General features: G+C 39.4%; 1 protein-coding gene across 2 annotated transcripts in view; it reads left to right on the forward strand.

Moving 5' to 3' along the window:
- The first annotated feature begins 487 nt into the window (after positions 1–487).
- LOC117295510 (high affinity cAMP-specific and IBMX-insensitive 3',5'-cyclic phosphodiesterase 8B-like) overlaps positions 488–16,466 on the forward strand; it is a 186,790-nt gene continuing 170,811 nt past the window's right edge. For both annotated transcript variants that reach the window (XM_033778196.1, XM_033778197.1), the window contains exons 1-3: positions 488–712; positions 13,361–13,944; positions 15,145–15,201. In XM_033778196.1, the coding sequence (XP_033634087.1) occupies positions 13,687–13,944; positions 15,145–15,201 (315 nt within the window). In that variant the 5' untranslated portion in view covers positions 488–712; positions 13,361–13,686. The remainder of the gene's footprint in view (positions 713–13,360; positions 13,945–15,144; positions 15,202–16,466) is intronic.

Genomic DNA, 16,466 nt, shown 5'->3' on the forward strand with positions numbered 1-16,466 from the left:
CAAAAATAATATTAGAAAATGGTATAAGGCACATGGCTTCTTTAAGCCTCCGTATTTTTTTCCAGAATGCATTCTGGATCACCATGAAGTTGTGAATTGAAACAGTGTTTGATGAAACTTTTTCGGTGGGCAAATATTTTTTATATGGTCTCAACATTATGATATTGTTGTAATGTAGAAATGTATGGCCTAAAATACCAAACTTTTTGCATTTACAAGATGCAAATAACCAGTGGAGCCCTAACGTGTTTCTAAGTTTTGGTCAAGGGAAAGGACAAAAGGAGACTCTTTGCTTGGCAAATAAAACCACACAATTGTATCTAGGGACTGTTTACATTGCGCACAGAGAGGTAACAGATTTGCCACGATTTTAGGGATACCTCGGAAACAGGGCCTACGATACTTATACGGTCTGCAGCCTAGCCTAGCCTAGCCGTGTGTAACTCAAGGCAGTGCAAGAACTGCGGTGCGCTTCGCTTGACGTTTGTTTACCTCATCTACATAATCGGGTCCATACATCATCTGCATTACATGCTGTACATGTATTGTACTACGCTGGTGGTGTACTCAGGAAAGTCCACTTCTGGATGTAATGATTGATCCCTTTTTGCTTCAGATTTCAGAGCATCGCCAACCATTTCATGGTCCATGGCTACGTAATTATTACTATGTGACTATATGAAGAAATGACCTCTCCAAATTACGCCAAATTGTAAGTTTAAATGCTAATTTTTATCATTATTGTTGACTTGTCGACTTGTCAACACAATGACACAATGCAATGCCATTTGGTTTGGTATGTCCTGTCGCGTAATGCAATGACCTCAAGGAGTCGGTTCACATAAATTTGTGTTACATGTTTTTGTAATTGTATGTAGATCAGCCAACTCAATTTTAAGTAGGTGATCCTTGAATGGATAACTTTCCGTATGGCGCCACCACTTTTTCACTCATTTTTACAAAAAGGGATATCTCATTGAGGTAAATAATATATTATTTCATATCGAATGAAAAAGTGGTGGCGCCATACGGAAACTTTTCCCCTTGAATTAGCATGATAGGGCCTAATAGAAACTATTAAAAATATAAGGCTCCCCCGTGACTCTAGCACCACTTGTGTGGCCAAGGATAGCTGAATTATGTAAAATTAGCATCGGGGATAAAGAATATTAACTTTGTTTTTTTTTAGAATTGCTCTAGAATTGCAAGGGTCGTGTGTTCGAATCCCACCCGAGTAACATGCCTGTGATATTTTTTCACAGGACTCGGGAAAGTACTGCGAGTATACAGTGCTAAACGGTAAAAAAATAAAAATAATATTCTATATCCCCGATGCAAATTTAACATATATCGTAGCTGTACCCGCTGCCAAAACATAGGATTCAAACTGCCTCTAGCTACCCGGCAACCTCGGTAGTCTAGTTGGTAAGACACTGCTCTAGAATTGCAAGGGTCGTGGGTTCGAGTCCCACCCGAGTAACATGCCTGTGATATTTTTTCACCGGACTCGGGAAAGTACTGAGTATACAGTGCTAACACACATCGGTGTATGGGTAAAAAACAAAATTAATACAATGCATTGAATACAAAAAAACTCTAGTTTTATAAACCTTTTTTAAATATTGTCTTTAAAACCAGTGGACACTATTGGTAATTGTCAAAGACTAGCCTTCACAGTTGGTGGATCTCAACATATACATGAAATAACAAACCTTTGAAGATTTGGGCTCAATCGGTCAACGAACTTGCGAGATAATAATGAAAGAAAAAAACACCCTTGTCACACGAAGTTGTGTGCATTTATATGGTTGATTTCGAGACTCAAGTTCTAAATTTGAGGTCTCGAAATGAAATTCGTGGAAAATTACTTCTTTCTCGAAAACTATGTCACTTCAGAGGGAGCCTTTCTCACAATGTTTTATACCATCAACCTCTCCCCATTACTTGTCACCAAGAAAGGATTTATGCTAATAACTATTTTGAGTAGTGTCCACTGCCTTTAAGACTAAGTGAAGAAAACCAAGCCACTGGACCCTTTCGGTAAACAGTGTTGTCCAAGGCCCACACTTCGTGTACCACAACTTCTATATCAAATAACAAACCTGTGAAAATTTAGGCTCAATCGGTCATCGGAGACGGGAGAAAACAACAGGAAAACCCACCCTTGTTTCCGCATTTCGCCGTGTCATGACATGTGTTTAAAATAAATCTGTAATTCTCGTTAACGAGAATTAGGTGTTCGGGCAACAGCCCGAACAACTCATTGTTTTTGTTCGTTTTTTTTTTCGGTTTTTTTTTTGGTTTTTCTTATTCTTCTCGCTGTCGATTGTCCGCAAGAAAAAGCATAGATGCGAAACTCGCATTAAGTTGAAACTTTGCACACAGGTAGACAATAACCAGTAGATGATGCAAAAGTTGTTACGTCACGATGACGTCATCAGTTGACGAGATACACTAATTCAAAGTTTATTATTTCAAAAAATCATAACTTTTGATTTACATGAGGGATTTTTACAATCAATACATCATCGTAAAGGGCATTTAAAACTCTGTAAACGCCTCACAGACATGACCCCATTTTGATTTTGTCTTCCGGCTCAAAAGAGAGGTTGAAAATTTCAAAATTCACGTCTAAAGAACAACGTAAATCCCCTGTTGGTATGTGCATAAACATTACACTTGGGCATACACACAACGTGTAGTGTATTAGCTGTGCGGGAGAGTCACGCTCCAGTGATCATCCATAGAGCGCGAAAAAGCTTCATGTAGAATAGTCTTCGTTTAAGGCGTTTAACCTTGTGACCTTTTCTTCTAGTTCAAATCGAATTTATTGTACATTATCTACGACCGTACTGCGTTGATAACACCGGTTCCCGTCCGATCACTGAAGTTATGCAAAATCTGGCTTGGTCAGTACTTGGATGGGAGACCAATTGGCGACCAAATTTTGTATTATTTATTTTTTTATTTAATTTTTTCTTCTCCTATAAATAGCTTCGTTTTTAGTCTATTTTCAAGGCGTTTCCAACCAACATTTCTTTTCCGGTTAGTTAGTCTCTTCTTCAGTCGTCATTATGCATAAGGCTCCAACCACAAAAGTTATTTAGACAATCTATACATCATATGAAAGGGCTTTAAGTACGTAGTCTGTTTTCAAGGCGTTTTCAACAAACATTTCCCTTCCGGTTAGTTAGTCTTTTCTCCAGTCGTCATTATGCATAAGTTCCTATGCCCTCAACCACAAAAGCTATTTTGACAATCTACATCATATGAAAGGGCTTTACGTACGTAGTCTGTTTTCAAGGCGTTTTCAACAAACATTTCTTCCGGTTAGTTAGTCTCTTCTCCAGTCGCCATTATTCATCAGTTCACATTTCCTCGACCACAAAAGCTATTTTGACAATCTATACATCATATGAAAGGGCCTCACGTACTTCAAAAGAATTGGTATGTTGGTGACCTTCTCTTGACCTTTGACCTTTTTAAACTGGAAGTGCCTGTAAAAGGCTTTGAAAAGGCATTATTTAAAGGCTTTTAGGTTGAAATGTAGTCTTTTTGATGCTTTACCATAAAATTATTTCACATCGAGAAAACTGTTTGGTTTTGATTTCTTTGCAATTTGACGAGCTATTAACAACACTTTTTCATTGATTCAAACACTGACCCAACAATAGCCGAACACCTAGTGTTTGTTTGTACAAACACTATATCTAGTTTATATTGTTTTGCTGTTTTGCTGTTTTCTCAAAAAGTAAAGCATTTCATGGAATAATATTTCAAGAGAAGTCTTTCACCATTGCCTTCTGTAAACCCTGTAAGTTATTTGTAAATCTGTGAACTTTTTTTTCTTTTCTCTGAACCGAAAGGGTCCAATGGCTTTAAGGGTAAATTTTTCATCACAAATTTTCACTTTAAAAAACAATTGAAATGTACTCTAAACGTTGCATCTTAAAAAACACAAGGCAAGTACGAATAAAAAATAGTCATTCAAACAAGAAAAATTGCACCTGCAATGGTACCACCCCAAACACACAAGTGTGCCAATGCCTCCAGTCTTAGACCCCATTGTTAAAGCAATTTGGCCTGAATTACAGTGTCAATTTAATTGTTCACACAGTAACACAAAATTGCTAATTTTGGCACATTTGATTTGTGACTTTGTCTCATTCTCATTAACGTGGTCAAGTCCAGCCACATGTAATCATTGCAACTGTGGTTTCATTTTAAAGAGGAACAGTTCAGCTTTGCATTGATATATACCATATACAAAGAGAGTATTAAATAATAACAAATATACTGGATTGAAAAAAAATTCCTTACTTTTTGTGGGCAGTTTAGTTGCGACTACTTCAAAAGGGGTCGCCACTACCTATTTGGTGAACCAACTGTGTCTCTCATGACGATTTGCAACAACTCAATTTACTTACAAAACACATTCAGACATCAGTGACACAATCCTTGAATTCTTTCAGCTTGAATTTTACTATATATTGCGCTTCTGGCACACATTGTCACAATGCATCTTGAGAATTAGACATTAGTCGCGACTAGTGCCATAGTCGCGACTATTTGAGGGGTGACTAGTCGAAACGTAAAGGGCCTAAAAGCAATCGTAATTCTTTGGTTTAAATGCCGCTACTAGTGACAATGCATCCCGAGTCTGCAAACTGATGGCGTACTCATGCTCTCATTAAAGGCCAGACGTATTGCGAGTGGAGGGGTGGTTGAGGCACAGTTGACTGACATAGTCAAACTACATATATACATCAAAGCCAGTCTTGTGCTCATTAGAACCTCTTACAGAAGATGAACCCTCAACAGATAATCCATATTCCTGATGGTAGCCTCTTGTCAATGAAGGCCAATTTAGGTATCAGCTGGAAAAAAGCAGAGAGCTAAAAAGGTTGAGTTTATATTGAAAAAATTGGTTCGTCAACAATGGTTAATATTTATAAAGATATAAAAAATAATATTATATGAATAGTGTTCTTTTTTATTTTTGCATGGCCAAAAAAACATATACCTTGGATCCCACGGTGGAAAGTAGGGCTTGGTTTCCACGGCGAAAGGGGAGGCGAGTCAGTCCATGCCCGGTTCAACAACATCTGCAAAGTGGCCATCTTATAATCTATCATGTCCAATCACTGCTGGATCCAGACACCAACCCTATGAACAAAAAATAACGGCCTTGAAGTTAAACTTTTGTAAAAAATTAACAAACACTGTGTTTCACTCTAAAGAATTTGCAAACGACAGCAAAACACAAGGCCAAACAAGGCCAAACTTAATTTTTAAAATTACAATACAACTTGTATTTTTTTAAGAAAGAGGTACAACATAGGGCATAAAGCTCCCCGGGGCCGGCCCCAGCCCAAGGATAAGGGATAAAACCAAGTTGTACTGTAACTGTGTCTGTGTTTATATTGAACTTTTGATTTGATTTTTTAATTTGATTTGAAGATAGAATCCACATCAAGTTCATGTCATATTGACATTGACATTGTACGTGTAATTATCACACCAGCGCAGCCAATACAAATTTAAATTAAAGACAAACTGTGTGGCGCCTGGTTTTGTACTTTATATAAAATTTTACGTAAAATTTTATGCGGAACACCCATTTTACCGGGGTGGCACTGGAATTTTTTTTTTCATTTCTAGAAACTTCAAAATATACTCTATATCAATTTTGCAAAAGATGTTTGAGCAAAAAGCATTTTGAAATTTTGACCCTCGTGTCGCACTTGCGTGGAATTGCCCATTAGGTGTTTGTGAACAAACACAAAGCTGTTCCGTGTTCTTTGGCGTGGATTATGTGTTAAAATGACCAAGGAGTCCATAATTGAAAAAAGTTTGGAAAATGTTGTAATAATAATAATAAAGATAGTGATTGTAAACAATCACACAGCTGTTCCCAAATGTTTTGTTAATAAAAGTTCTCTATGCTACAAAAAACACACACATTACTACTCTATGACATGTGATTACCTGGTCTTGTATCTGATACTAAATCAAAAGGAGCTTTAACACAAAAATTAAAGGTCAACATGGCGCCATGGCCATTGTGCTGAATAAATTTAACACAAGTTCAAAAATTGATTGTGTAGTTCAAAAATTGATTGTGTAGTTCTTGAGATAGGATCCCACTTCCGGTTAACCCGGAAGTAAAGGTCAATACTGGGTCACGGAAAGCCATGCTTGATTTTCAATGCCCAAAGAGTCCATAACTGAAAAAAGTTTGAAAATCTGCTGTGTAGTTCTTGAAATAAGGTCCCACTTTCGGTTGACCCGGAAATAAAGGTCAACATGGGGCCCATACCAACCCGATGCGATTGTCCAATGCCAAAGGAGCCCATAACTGAAAAAAAGAATGAAAATCGGTTGTGTTGGTCTTGAGATAAGGTCCAACTTCCGGTTGACCCAGAAATAAAGGTCAGAATGGGGGTCTTAGTTTTCAAAGTTAATATTTAATGCCTAAGTAGTCTATAACTGAAAGAAGTTTGAAAATCGGTTATGTAGTTCTTGAGAAATGGTCCGACTTCCGGTAGACCCGGAAAAAGAGGTCAAAATGGGGTCACGGATTTTCCCCAACAAAATTTAATGCCTAGGGAGTCTATAACTGAAGAAAAAAGATAAATATGTTGTGTAACTCTTGAGATATGGTCCTACTTCCGGTTGACCCGGAAGTAGAGGTCAAATAAATTTCATAAGGTACCAGATGGTATGTAACTTACCCCAATCCAATGACTTCTACAAAAACCCAATAGGAGACTTTCCAACGCTAGGCGGCAGCAGACTTACCGGGTAATTGCATTGTTCACGTAGTTCTGAACATGCGCATAATTCTGAGAACAATGGATTTACCCGGTAAGTCTGCTGCCCTCTATCGTCCCAGAAAGTCTCCCATTGTGTATTGCACTAACCATTGGGAAGATGTACAGGCATGAGAATCTTCCGGTTTAAACCGGAATTCCGGTTTTTTTCCTTTCAAAATTGTGGTCTCCGAGTTTGATGTGAATTTGCTATAAAATTCGGGGGGTAGGTTTTTGGGGGTATACATTTGGATTTCTCTAATCCCTCTTCTCTAGTCAGACAATGTAAGTTTACCTTTGTAATTGTTATTATCGCGGATCCCCACACGTCGTTCATGAAATACCGGCACCTAAACAATAAATTGCCGTCCAGCAGATGGCCCAATTTACGGCTTGTTGTCGTCCTGGCATCGCGCATGCATGCAGCAGCAGCGACAGATGTATAAACTTGCCTCATTCCTTGCTTCGTTTATAGTGGTACGGTTCAATAATGTTTGCGTGTAATGCGCTTGCTGCTGCAGCAAAGATAACACGTGTGGAGACTTTTGAAAGTCTACTGAAAAAACAATGCACGTGTTTGCACCATAGTGTACTGTGTACTGTGTACTGTGTACGTGCAGGTTTGCATACGAACCAATGAGCGGCGCGGCACGAATCTGAGATCGCCGGCAGGCCATGGTAAACTTGTACCTGTTATTGCCTCACAACCAGCAAAAGATATATTGGAAACCAGCGAACACACTGTACGTCCGGATGACGCGCTTTCTTCAATGGTTCTATTTCTATGTTGGGGTCTAACCTCAACCTCGTTCCAGTTATACCCTATGCTGAATAACAACCTCTTTCACAAAAACACATCGCTCTCGCCAAATATATAGGCCTATTATATATTTTAAAATGTGCGTCGCCGACGGATCGTTAAAATCACAAACATTTAATTGCACAAGAATTTCTTTTACACAACCGAATTTTAAATCAAGAACCTATAAACATGGTTGTTGGTGAGAAAAAAAGCATTTTCAAGGGCAGAAATAAGGGATAAGATCGTCAAAAAAATAAAAATATTATTACTATTATTTTTTTCCCCTTTCTTTTTCCGGAATTGTAACAAAATCGCAGGCGAACCAAAAATTTGTTGAACTGTTTGAGCTTTACATTCCTTATTTTCCCTTAAACCTATTATTAAAAAAAAAAAAAAGGAAAAATCACACAAAAGTAGCTCACTTCTACCTGTAAAATAGGTGTCAGAAATTCATCAGAGACCCCGGCCGTAAGGGACTTCGCGCTGCGCGCTTGTATTGTGTGCTTTGCACACAAAAATAATGGAATATTGACATTTCCAATCAACTGAATTTTTTCCTGTTTTTTTATCATCACCCATTCTCATGCCTGGATGTATGAATGCAATGATCAATGCATATCACGTTGTACCCATGAAGCCAAGATTTTTAATTAATCATTAATTATTGATGTACTTTGACTGATTTTAATATACTGAAACATCTCTTATTAGAATCAGCAAATTTTTCAACACAGAATATGAAATTTTGAAAACGAACAGATAAATTATTTTGAAGTTATTGTCAATTATTGTGTTTTTGACCTGTAAAACGTTTCCACTTTTAGCTCCATATGTTTTGTACACTGAAAATAAAACGTGCAAACGTATGACGTCATGATGACGTGACTGAAAGCGTTAGGCTGGAAGTCTTATCTACACTTCCAGACAAGTCCATAACCGGAAAAAAAATTTGGATTGGATGTTTAATTCTTGAGATATGATGGGAACAATATTGCCTAATTAAATATTCACACGGCTGTAACTTGGATAATTAATTAAGAATTTTAATCTAATTAAATCTAAAAATTAAGTAAGGCCATAAACTTTCATATGATATATGATTTGTCACTTTGTCATAATTAGAATTTGAAATTTGACAATTTTAAAAGTCAAGTGTTAAGTCAATACGATTTTGAGGAAAGAAAGAATAGTAATATAATAATAATAAAAAAATAATAAAATATCGACGATTACAATAGCTGTTCCGACTGAAGTTCGGAACAGCTAATAATAATAATAAAAATATATTTATAAACCGCCAAATTGCCAAAAAGGCCTCGGAGCGCTAGATACAAAAGTAAAAAGCAATTTCCAAAATACAACGTTACACAGAGGGTTTCCGAAGAATTTAAAATGACAATTACAAAAAATACTACAAGGCAGTTTAAGAAAAACCCCAAATCTGGACCAGCCAGTGAAAAATTAGAAACAACTCTGCAAAAACAGTTAAAAAGGAAACAATATACAATTAATTAAAATAATATTGCCTAAAAAGGTATGTCTTCAGATGACGCTTAAAAATGTCAATACATGAACAGAAGATGTGATGGAAGCTTATTTCATAAGGAGGGGGCAGCGATACTGAAGGCTCTGCCACCATAGGTTGATGTCCGAGGAGGTGAGGGTTGTTCCAAGAGGCTAAGGGATGCGGATGAAGGGGGTGTGTGGGTTGATGAGGATGAACGAGGTCCTGTATGTACGAAGGGGCAAGGTTGTGGAGTGCTTTGAAGGTAAGAATGAGAGTTTTGTAGATTATCCGTTTTGATTTGAAGCTCAGTGGAACAACCCCAGTTGAAAGTGATGAGTTGATTATCTGAACCATAACTGGCAACAAACCGTCCATGCACTTTTTGAGGAGTGTGGTAGGGATAGGATCGAGTGGACAGCTTTTTGAGGGCGAGTTCATTGTCATTTTCTGAACTGTATCGGCAGACACTTCATCGAATGTGGAGAACAAGGATGCGCATTGCTGTTGTGAATGTAATTGCAGACCTGGGAGACTTGTGGAGTCCAGTTCACTTCTGAGTGTGCAAACTTTTTCCACAAAGTAATCTGCAAAATCATTGGCAAGAGCATTTGTGGAACGGTGAGAAGGTAACTTCATCCTCTCGTCAGGAGCACTCAATGAGGTAACAATCTGAAATAGCTCCTTCGTGCTGCTATTTACAATACAGGAAATATGATAGTCACGTATAGATGTCTCAAGGCACCGTTTGTATTCCTTGCAATGCTCAGCATAAATCTGTCGGGCAACCTCTAGGCCAAAGTTCCTATAACGGCGCTCAGCGCGTCGTTTCAGTTGTTTCAGGGCGCGAAGCTCGTCAGAGTACCAGGAACAATTGGGTGTGATGATGATAGATTTGCTCACCTCTGGCGCGTGCTTATCTAAGAGCTCTTGCAGAACTGCATCAAACTGGTCGGTTAATTTGACGAGATCGACAGCAGGTTGAGAGAGTAGTACAGATGACTCAATGTCACTCTTGAAGCTATCAAGGTCAATTTCCCGCAGCTTTCTATACCGCAGTGTTCTCAAAAGAGGGGCTGGACGTTGAAAGTTAAGGTAACAGCCCAGGGCATAATGATCAGATGGAAGACCTTGGGTAACGTTTGGATCAGAATTCACGGTTGACCCTATGCGTGAAAACATCAAGTCAAGTGTGTGACCGGAGCGGTGAGTGGCAGCCATGATGTGTTGCTGGAACCCAGCGATTTCTGTAAGATGTAGAAGGTTCTTACCGTAGCTATCTTCAGGTGAGTTGACATGTAAGTTGAAGTCACCAATTAGTACAACCTCTCCCGGTACAGGAACAGTTGACTCTAGAAGTGTAGAAAATTCCTCTAAAAACATACCGGGAGTCGACCTGTTCTTGGATGATTTAGGTGACGGTAAATGTTTAACATCCTTATGCTGGAAGTTTTCTTTGACATTGTGACGTCCATACATTCAAAAGATTTGAATGAGCTGGTTTTCTTCTTCTTCTTCTTCCTTATAAAGTGCAGCCTTCAAATGGTTGAAGATGTACGCACTGCGTGTGAGCGCATGTGTTGACTTAGGCAACTAGCCTTGCTCAAGGCAGTCGCATTATTCGCTCCAAAAGACGACGCTGTAAACCCATCCGTATACCCTCTGCGTGGTGCGTGCAATCACACCGCATGACCCACCCGTATACACACTGTCACATCGTACGACTACTGTGCACACAAATCATCCGCACTCGTACCACTAACCGCATGCGCCATATTTCCCCAGCCCCATAATTTTGTTTTCGGCCTGCGTCCTGGTTTTTATTTATTTTTCCATTTTGTGTTATTTGTCAGTCGAATTAATTTGTTAACCAAAGCTTAAAAATACTTTGTCATGTGCAATGAATGTCAATAATGCGTAAACTTTGAAGGCATGTTTTACTACCAAAAAAATTGTGTGTTTGTGGAGGGGGGAGGGGGTGTAGATGTCGCGAGTGTTAAAATAAAAATGAATGTCCCCATGTGTAAACTTTTAATGTAAGGCGTGTTCTATTCAGTTTGCTTGAGGACGGATGCATGTGTCCTGAAAAAATGGAGCTGCGTGATAGGTGCCGTTCCCCCGTCCCCCTGCCTCTCCCTGTCCCAAGTGCTCTAAAGCCAGCCTCCGATCTCCATGATCCCGTCCTGTAGCAAAAGTTTAATAGAAGGTGCCGTTCCCCCGTCCCCTTCCCTCTCCCCGTCCCGCGTGCTCTAAAGCCTGCCTCCGTTCTCCATGATCCCGTCCCATAGCAACAGTTAAAAAAAAGGTGCCGTTTCTCCGTCCCACTGCCCCTCCCTCCGTCCCACGTGCTATAAAGGTGCCGTTCCCCCTACCCCTTCCTCTCCCCGTCCCACGTGCTCTAATGAAAGAAAATGATTCTCCATGATCCCGTCCCATAGCAACAGTTAAATAAAAGGTGCCGTTCCCCCGTCCCCCTACCCCTTCCTCTCCCCGTCCCAGTTAAATAAAAGGTGCCGTTCCCCCGTTTCCCTACTTGCTCTCCCCGTCCCACGTGCTCTAATGTCTGACTCCATTCTCCATGATCCCGTCCCATAGCAACAGTTAAATAAAAGGTGCCTATTCCCCGCCCCCTTCCCCTTTACTCTCCTCGTCCCCCGTGCTCTTAAGCCTGCCTCCGTTCTCCATGATCTCGTCCCATAAACTGGACTCATTTAAAACCGCTCTAAAAACACACTTATTTAAATCCATCTAGCCTGTTCAGTTCTGCGATTTCATCCCACTTTTAATTGTCATTTTTTGTTACCATACACTTCTTGTTCAGCGCTTAGAAACCTGGTATTAAGCGCTATAAAAATGCATGTTATTATTATTAAATTATTAAATAAAAGGCACAGTTCCCCCGCCCCCCCCCCTGCCCTCTCCCCGTCCCACATGCTCTAAAGCCTGCCTCCGCTCTCCATGATCCCGTCCCATATACGCCTCTCTTAATATTTATGCAAGACGTCATAATTCTTACCCAAAATGAGGCTATAGGCGCGCGCAGCCACTGTACTGTACGCGCTTGTATTGTACGCGCGCGCTGCCCATAGCAACAGTTAAAACGGCGCACAAAACCCCACCAATTTGGTGTATATAAATACTGTTTTTTTATTAATATTATTAGTTAACAATTTTCACAATCTTTAACAATAAGCGTAATGGTTACGAACGAAAGATGAGCGAAATTGTTACTAAGGCGAAATGGTTATAAAATGACAACAATGATTAAGAGTAAGCGAAGGATTTCCGAATAAACAACGTAATTCAGACTAAGCGAACTGATTCCAAATCAGCGAAGTGATTCTGAGTACACAAATTCATTCATTCACTTTTTTGTATTAGTGACAAATTTAAATGGTACTATCATTCATGTCTCTTGTGGTGAAACATTGAGTGATGTAATGTTGAGTGTAATTTCAATTACAATTCTACATCAACAAGCATCCGTGTATAAGTGAAACTGTAACGAATAAGCGAACTGGTTTACGAATCAGTAAAGGTATTCAGAATAAGCGAAGTGATTCTATTGATATACATGGCAAGTCCCTTCGTTCGAGCTCCTTCTCTTCCTTCCTCCATGGTCTAATGTAGTATTTCTAGTGCTATTAGACTTGACTGCTGCCTTATAAGTTATTGTGTCTATGAATATATTCCGTCTTCGCCAACTTAGGACAATGTGGTCTACAGTTTCTTCATATTTTCCGCAGATCCTACATTGTGGGTTCGTTCCATCCTTGATCATGCAATGGTGAAATGATCTGGTGTTATTATTATTATTATTTTTATTTGTTTTTTTTTGCTGAAATTAAAGCATATCTTTTACATTAATAAACTCAATATTGAGCACAATTGAGTACAAATTTCTTTATCAATAAAGGGTGTATTTGTACTGTAATTCTGTAATTGCAAACATATTTCTGTCAGCTGTTTACGAACACCAAGAGTTTGTGTCAATGATCAAGACAAACTCTCTAGTTTTATGACTTGAAACTTATGATTTGCTAGTGTGAACATACAACCAAATTGTTTAAAAACACTGATGTTGCCATAATGATTGATGTTTTTCATGAAGTACAATGTACAAGTAGTTTTTGACAGTGTTGACATATTAACATGATCTGCTAAAGTATTTGTTTAATGTTTAAAGTTGTTCTATTTATAAAATGATAATGCTGGTTTTCTGTAACTTTTTGTCATTTTCAGATGCCTGTGAACACAGCTTATCGTGAGAATTTTAAAGACAGTTTGTGTCACTGTATTCTCAACAGCTATTTCTGATTGCTGGTTAAGCTCTACAATATTATAAATGAGGTTCCACGTGGATGAACGAACAGAAACAATCAGCTACACTGTAGCTTACTTATGGAGGTGAACCTGGGGATAAGATTGTCAAGGACGGTGTTAAAACAAACTGTCCCTGTGGAAACTTCCTCTGTATCATTTTAGCCATGCATGCAAGTCCATGGATTGATATGGTTTGTTTGATATATTAGTAAGGGATGCCCTTTTTATTCTAGTCTGTTTCCGATATGGGCTGTGCTCCAAGCATTACAGTATCTCAAAGTGGTGTTGTGTACTGTCGAGATTCAGATGATTCAAACTCTCCAAAGCCCTCATTCAGTCAGCAACAAATTGTACATATAAGGAAAAGTAATACAGCTGAGTTGTCAGACACTGGACTATCTGCCGCAGGTACAACAGTTGCAGTTTTTCATAGGAAAGAGCGAAGAGGAACTATAAGTATTGAAGCTGAAACACAAACCAGTAAATCAACTGTCAGTATGAAGGTAAGTTTTTATGGACTGTACTTGTGTATATAAAGTTGTTTTAAAGGGAAACAATGGTTTCTTATGAAATACTTTCCTGCTGATAATGTAAACTTCAGTGGTATATGATTGGCCATTGCAAATTTTCTCTAAAAGATTATGGATCATGTACAGTACACATGGCGCAGGCGGCGCTACACCGTGGGGTGTTGTGGTCTAGGGCGGGGGACTCAAGTTCTGTAATTTACAGAATGTGGGTTTGAATCCAGGCCTGGTCAGTCACGACACTTGTGTGATTGAGCAAGGCACTATATCATAATTACTTCTTCCCATCCAAGAATTGAAATGGGTGTTGGGGAAAGCTAAAGAGTAACCTGTGTTTGACTGGCATTCAGTTCAGAGGGAATATAAGTATTCTCATTCATTTAATGCCAAGAAAACTGGCCTGATATTGGCTCATGACAGACTTTTTCACCAAATAGGTAATATACATAATTACAAACATCTACATACGAGTCAAATGTCAAGAAACGGACTGGCTTGCAGGGCATTTTTTTGTGTTTTTATACATGACTTTTCTTGGTTTTTTTTAAACCGAGCTTTTAACCGAGATCTGTTTCATTAAATTTCATTGGAATAATAAGCAGTACAGTTCAATAAACCATTGTGCATTTGAGTTATAACCATAACTCCTTATTGCAAGAATGTTCCGACTTGAAACTTCAATCAAATTTTGATTCTTGCACGTAGCTTCATATGAAAAGATAAAATTTGAATAGTTAATCACTTTGTTCCAGTTGAATTTAAGCTACAACAATGAAAACCAAATGAAAACAAGTAGATAATACGTGTATGAAAAGATGAAAAAGTGTTTATCACTACTTCCAGTTGAATGAGCTAAAACAATGAAAATCTTCAATGGTTATTACTTTATATTTGTGAATGTCTCCACCCCTTTGACCGAAATGACTGTTTTTTTTCTGTCAGTCATTGGTTCCATCTTGCGATCGGCAGCTTGCCATGGCAGCTTTGCTGTTCTAGTTTCACATGATTTTGTTCAACACACATTGGTGTACACAATGTATGGGTTAAAACCTAAAATAGTGTATTTGTCACTGATGCAAATTTAACATCTTTTATGAAGTTTTATTATTGTAGAAACATGTATAATTTTCAAATTCTTGGATTAAACCATAATGTTCTTTTTTTTTACCTCTTTAGGGAATGGCAAGTGAAGTGTCGTTTGGGCCCATTAAGCTCTGTCAGCGTGCAATGCAGGTAAGCCATTAAGGCATTGGTATATGTACTATGCCCGGTGCATTAGTCAATTGACTATGCCCCCGCCCTGAAAATAACACAACTATGATGTATGTATCATATAAACTCATTTCACCCACCATAAAGTTCACTATCGAATACTCTCTCACCAGTGTTAATTTTCTAGATGTTACAATAACCAAATCCCCTAATGGCATTGTCACGGATGTTTACAGTAAACCCATCGACACAGTACCTTCTCTCCAACAGTTGTCACCCCAGTCACTGTAAGAAGGCAATTGCTTACAGTCAGGCCTTACGTATCAGACGTATCTGTTCCACAGATACCCTGTACGTGAGGCGCTCATCAGAGCTAAGGAAACACCTTGTATCTAGGGGACACAGCGAACGCAGGGTCCAACTTGCAATCAACAGGGCTTTCAACGTACCTCGTCATACTCTGTTGACCAACACGGGAGCCAAAAAAGCTCCTACCAATAGAGTTGCCTTGGTCACCACCTTCCACCCCAAACTACCGAAACTTTCCTCAATCCTCAATAATAACATGACTATCCGCTGACCTCCGACCCAGCCTGTGGCTCCGCTACGTGGGCGACACCTTTGTCGTGTGGCCCCACGGTCAGGACTCTCTCCATAAATTTCTGCAGTACCTCAACCAACAACACTCAAGTATCAAGTTCACTATGGAGCAAGAACATTCCGGAAAGTTACCCTTTCTGGATGTTCTCATCACAAGAAACCAAGACGGCACCCTCCCCCACAGCATTTACCGGAAACCCAGCCACACCGACCGTTACCTACATCAGCGGTCTTTCCATCATCCAGCTATCAAGTCGTCAGTCAACAGTGCGCTGGTTCAACGGGCTTATACCATTTGTGATCCGGATAGCCTCCAGCATGAGTTGCAGCACATCACCACTTCTCTACAGCGGAATGGATACAACGCCAAGCAAGTCAAGACAAGCAAGCCCGTCCCCCCTGACCAAAGGGTCTCCTATACCCAAGGTCAAACACACACACCCACAGTTAGTTTACCATACCTAGGTCCCCCACTCTCATCGCCTTCCAACGCATCTTCAAGCAAGCAGGAATCAAGGTGTATCACTTCGCCCCGAAGAAACTCCATGGCTCTCTCCAATCGCACAAGGACAAGAAGGACCCCTCCACCCGTGCCGCAGTCTATCGCATTCCATGCGAATGTGGTAAGGTTTATGTCGGGGAAACCGGGCGTAACCTTCCCACTAGACTTAAGGAACACCGAGCAC

This window comes from Asterias rubens, chromosome 10, assembly GCF_902459465.1.
Source record: "Asterias rubens chromosome 10, eAstRub1.3, whole genome shotgun sequence".
In the NCBI taxonomy this organism is placed as follows: Eukaryota; Metazoa; Echinodermata; class Asteroidea; order Forcipulatida; family Asteriidae; genus Asterias; species Asterias rubens.